Source organism: Magnolia sinica, chromosome 10 (assembly GCF_029962835.1).
Source record: "Magnolia sinica isolate HGM2019 chromosome 10, MsV1, whole genome shotgun sequence".
Lineage (NCBI taxonomy): Eukaryota > Viridiplantae > Streptophyta > Magnoliopsida > Magnoliales > Magnoliaceae > Magnolia > Magnolia sinica.
The window spans coordinates 79450161-79455665 of NC_080582.1; the positions used below are offsets into that span (position 1 = coordinate 79450161).

The following is a 5505-nucleotide window of genomic DNA, read 5'->3' on the forward strand; positions in this document are numbered from 1 at the left end:
ATACCACCAAATGAGTTGCTTTTTCTACTTACAACAATAGATAAGTAACTTATTTTAGATAAGTAAGTTTGGTTTATGATCAATTATAAGTAACTTTTTTACTTAAAAGTTAATCACTTAAGCTTGATAAGTAGAAAACAAGATAAGTTACTTTAGGCATAAGTAGCTTAAGTAACTTAAGATCCAAATGCCCCCAAAGAGTGAGAAAGCATGGCTATTAGATTAGCTGATGGCCCACTTGATCATACTACCTGTAAAAATTTAAACCAAGGTAGGATCCATTGTCCCCTCACTTCCTCATCTTGATTGCCTGTGAATCATTACGAGTTTCTGCAAGTTGGTTTTTTCCTAACTATTCAACTCTAAATCTCATTGAGTCGAGTTGATTCGGACTAGTTTTGGGTCAAGTAAGCAAGTTTTAGAACTATAGCCCATCTCAATCATGCATTCACTGTTTGGACGCTCATCCCCATTGCATTTTGACTAAACATAGTTCCAACATTTTCAATGAGAAAACATCACAATCTCACTACTTATTCACAGCTAACATTAACAATAAACAAGAATAAGAAAGAAAAATTCTAAAAAATGAAAAAAAAAAAATGCAAACCTAGTAGCGGATTAGCGCTTTCTTTCATTTGTCAGCCGAGCAGCGGTTTTTGGGCTTTTACATTTTGGGTTTATCCAACATAGTGAGGATAAAACGAATGAGTTGTGTCACCATGATGAGTATATTCATCAGGACGAGGAAGACACCGAGGCTCCTCCATCTGCGTTGGATGGTTGTTAGAAATCCTTCTCGGCACGAATGACAATCGTAGCATAGTATGGACTGAATGTTGCTCCACGCATCGCAATCGCCGCCAGATGCATGTGTTGATGTGCCAGAGAAAGGAATGTAATCGTTGTAAGTTCTTGGGTAGTTCCAATATGTGGCGTTCACGTACTCCATTCCGCAGATGTCGGGAGGCTTGCAGCATCCGGACTTCTCACCATTAACAAATTCATAATCATGATTAGCAATGAGAAATTTGAAATATCATGGAGGGGAATTCAGAAAAGCTAGAGTTTATGTGATGTATGTCGAGCTCATGGGAACTCCCCATGAGGTCGAGCTGTATGGGCCCCACCATGATGTATGTCGAACATCTACCATGAGCTCGACCGTATAGAACCTTTTCCATATATATAATTTATTTAAATATATAAATAATAATTTATTTATTTAAATATATAAATATTTATATTAAGTAAACTTAATCCTCGTCGAATCGATTCGAACCAAGTCAAGTTCTGAGCTTGGTCTAATTTTCGAGCTAAAAAAACAGCTTGACCCGGCTTGAACCTATATTTAAGCTAAGTCGAATTGAGCCTGTTAACGGAGCTAACTCAGTTCGTGTACAGCTCTGGTTGGCTCATGTGTGCGGATGTGTAACTCTCTATGGAGCACATGGTTAGGGATCCGGACTGTTGATCTGCTGACTGACTGTGGATAGAATATGGCCCAGAAAGTGGCAAGATTGAATAATCCCATCCCTTTGATATTGCATTTTACTCTGTTGAACACGGACCGTCGGTATAGATTTTTGTGAACCTGTTGGTTTGTTGGCCACTAACTAATAGAAACATCGGGACCATCAAATCATGGATATTTTAAGACAATTCTAATCCATGGTGAGGGGCATCAGATTAACAGTTTAGATTACTGAATCATGTGGTCCAAATGGAGAGATTCTGTAGGGTGGGCAGTACCCATGATTCCTCATTGAGCGGATAACCAACCAGAAAACAGGCAGCAAACTGTAAATGAGAAAAATGACAGAGACCCCTCCAAAGTAGATGTGGCAGGAGACATGGTAGATCAGGACCGTCCACCTAGTGGGCTTTTCCGTGGATGGCCCAGTGTGTAAAACTATACGGATCAAAATTCTTAGCTATCTTTTAAAGGCTACTTACTGGACGTGTAGGATCGACCAATTTATGCTCTTTTCTAACTGTAGATCATCCACACGCAGGATAAGGCTTATTATTATTATTTATTATTTTTAAACACACATTTACAGCCACACACCACAATGGGTACTTGAACCTATGACCCCTGTGTTGAAACTCTTGTGAGTCTACCACTAAGCAAAGACCCAGCTGGGAGAAGGCTTAAATGATGATGATAGTAGGCAAAATTTAGATTAATAGCATATGCTTATAATAGCACAACTATAAAATAACAGCTTAATTCTTAAAAATCAGCAATTCCAGTTTGTATTTCATCATATAAAGATTGTTTTTTCTTTTTTCCTTTTTCATTGTTTGGGTGGGTGTGTTGCACCAAATTTCATGAAAATTTTCATGATACTTGGTGTAACCAAACAAACCCTATTTCTTAATTGACAGTGAAAGCCTTTTGCAGGAACTTTAGCTAAGTGGGGCCCACTGTGATGTTTGTGAGAAATCCACCCCTGAAATGAGGCAGATCTAAAACTCAAGTGGGCCACCGAATAGGAAAAAGTGGGTAGAGATATGCCTACTGTTGAAACCTTTGTAGGGACCACCCTGATATTTATATGCCATCCTTATAGTTTATAAGGTCATTCCCAATGGGATGAACTGATAACACAAAAATATTAGCCTGATCCAAAACTTCTACGACCCCCTAAGGATGTTTCCATAATGAATATTCATCATCACTTTTCCTGTCATTAGGCTCACTTGAGTTTTGGGTCTGCCTCATTTTTGGGACCATACCCTAACATGATCTTAAAAAATGGATAGAATGTGAATTCCTAACAAACATCATAGTGGGCCCCACCTAGCTTCTAGTGTCACGGGAAGTTCTCGTCCTATTTTTAGCAAATTACAGTACAATACATGAAATATAGAAGAGCAATAGAGCACTATGGATGGTTTATGGCCCAGTAACTAACACTGATCATATGATCCTAGCCGTCCAACATCGACACTGATGCATCCTTGAAACGATCCAAATTTAATAGCCAAAAATAAAAAATAAAAAATCCAAAATTTAAAAGAAATATACCTCTAACCTGGTGAGCTTTTTCAGGTTAAAATCAAACGCCGAGAGCCCTTGCATCCGAAACCCTAGTTCACTGCACATACGACCATTGAAAATACAGGTCTTGATTTGTCTCCAATGCTCATCGTCCATCACTTTCATTTTCAGCCACAAAGGCGAACCAGGAATGGCCCGGCTCTCAACCTTACACGTCCCCACAAATGCAAGCCCCAAGGTGAGCATGATCGTAGTCATCACCATCACAGCCGCAAATCCAGGCAACGTAAATCTTACACCGTAGAATACAACAAGGTTGCTGAGTAGGAAAAGTACCATCATACCAATAGCGATCGTGATTCGTAGTCTCGGTACATTGAGTAGATCTTCACAATCGTAGTTGTGCATCATCAATAGCCATATGCTCGACCCTAGCAAAGGTAGTGATATAAGGTACGTGAAAATCGATACTAACCGTAGAATTTTACTGATCTTGGCAGCCATTGATGACCCTTTTGGAGTTTCATCTTGATGTGGACTGCTCTCTGCAGCTTCATCCATTTGTGAAAATCAACGGTCAACCTCGTTTGGGATTTTGACTCTTTTTACTGAATTTTAATAAGATTAAAAGGAGTCTGTGAGTGTGATTTATTAATCTTTTATGTATTGTTCGGAGGAGATTTTGTTACAACGGATTATCTATGTTTTGGCAGACTTAGTCAATAGTCAAGGGCAGTGGTTGAGATAAGTTAGGGTTTTATAATCTGAAGAGTTTTGATGGTTGAGTTTTTACTGTTTGGGTCGTGATTAGGTAATCCAAACCGTTGATTTGAGGGACATCATGGTGGATGTGGTGTGGGATGAAAATGTCTTAAGTGGGCCACGATTATATGGTTATTAGAAAAAAAATAAAAATCAACTGTTTATAAAAATGGACGGCTGTTGAATAGCTAGGGTCTTATAATCTGGAATCTATCAGTTTGGTTGCTGTGATCAACTAAACATGGGGCCCAGTCTTACAGATCAACGAATCAGGGCACTTTACACGGTATAATATCTTTTAATGGAGTATGGAGATTTTTTTTTTATTTTTTATTTTGGTAATGTAGTTTAAACATGTACGTTGGAGCTGTATGGGGTCCAGTGTGACGTGTAAGTGCCATCCAACCCGTCCATTAGATGATCCTCCCGTTGTTGGACTTAAATGCCAAAATACATCCTCATAAATTACTCAGGTGGGCCACAACTGAGGAAAAAATGGCTGACGCACCATCAGTAAGTTCAACAGGTGGTTGGCACCATGAACGTCCCCTGGCCTATTCATCAGGTGGGCCAAGCATGCACGTTAAATTTAGACTGTTGTTCATCTTTCTAGGCATTGAATTTTCTTATACAAGTATAATCTACATGATGAGTGGATCAGATCTGATCTTCTTCACTTTAATTGTATAATAAGAGTAGGAAGTGTTTAGAAAAATAAAAGAATGTTTAGGGGTTGTTTTGGTAATTTAAAAAACGGTATTAGTTTTACAACATAGGATGCTAGATCCGGACGCGGATTGCATGCCAAAGCCTGAACTTCCTGCAACTGTGAAAACTACACTTCGTCCATCCGTTTTTCCCAATCAAAATGAGACAGATCCGAAACTCAAGTGGGCCACACGACAGTAAACAGTGAGGATTGAATGTCCACCATTGAAACATTCAAAGGGTCATGGACGTTGTAGATCAGGCTAATATTTTTATATTTTCAGTTGATCCCAATAGGAATAGAGCTGGATACGGGGTGACTTGACTCGGTGAGTCCGACTCATTCATATCCAACTCAATCTGAACCAAGTGGGTGAGTTGATCTGAATTGAGTTAACGTCCAATGGGAACTCAAACTGAGTTGAGTTCAAGTCACCTAGTAACTCATCTAGACTCGACCCGAGATTCAATTCGATATTGACTCGACTAGATGGGAAACTTGACTAGTACATATATATTAAAAAAAACTCAAATCTAACTGCTCATATCTGAAATGCCGTATAGTTAATGGAGAGGCTACAATTTTAGTAACTGAATCTAGGTTTTGAGTTGTGATTTCAGGCCATGGATACCTAATGTAGTCGGCCCGATTCGGTACTTGTGACTGGGTGGGACTCAGTTCGGATTATTTCAGGCTAGACTCGGACTCGGATCGGGTTAGGCATACTGGTGCCAAGTTGGGTCGAGTTTGGGTCAGGCCTATTTCAAAACCGAATTGAGTCGGGTCAGCCCTAACTCAGTCCGACTCCACTTGATGCCCATCTCTAAATAGGAATGACCTTACCGACTCCACTTGATGCCCATCTCTAAATAGGAATGGCCTTACGAATGATATGGAACTTAGGTAGGTTTAAACGGTAGACTTTTCGCTGCCACTTTTTCCGGACGTGCAACCCAATTGAATTATATATCGGTCTTACTTGTGGGCTCATGTCCTATCATGATATGGAAAAACGGATGGATGGGGT

General features: G+C 39.6%; 1 protein-coding gene across 1 annotated transcript; it reads right to left on the reverse strand.

Moving 5' to 3' along the window:
* Positions 1–250: 250 nt before the first annotated feature.
* Positions 251–3618, reverse strand: LOC131257559 (tetraspanin-15-like). The gene is made up of 2 exons (XM_058258349.1): positions 3035–3618; positions 251–985 (listed from the first exon to the last, which is right to left on the reverse strand). The coding sequence occupies exons 1-2, from the start codon at positions 3566–3568 to the stop codon at positions 668–670; spliced, it is 852 nt and encodes a 283-aa protein (XP_058114332.1). The 5' UTR covers positions 3569–3618; the 3' UTR covers positions 251–667.
* Positions 3619–5505: the final 1887 nt, after the last annotated feature.

What these genes read in the sequence shown, in the direction of transcription:
- LOC131257559 (XM_058258349.1), bottom strand. Translation starts at nt 3,568, where the DNA reads ATGGATGAAGCTGCAGAGAGCAGTCCACATCAAGATGAAACTCCAAAA. An exon ending in AAAAGCTCACCAGGTTAGAG is followed by an intron (nt 986 to 3,034) that starts GTATATTTCTTT and finishes AATGGTGAGAAG; the next exon opens with TCCGGATGCTGCAAGCCTCC.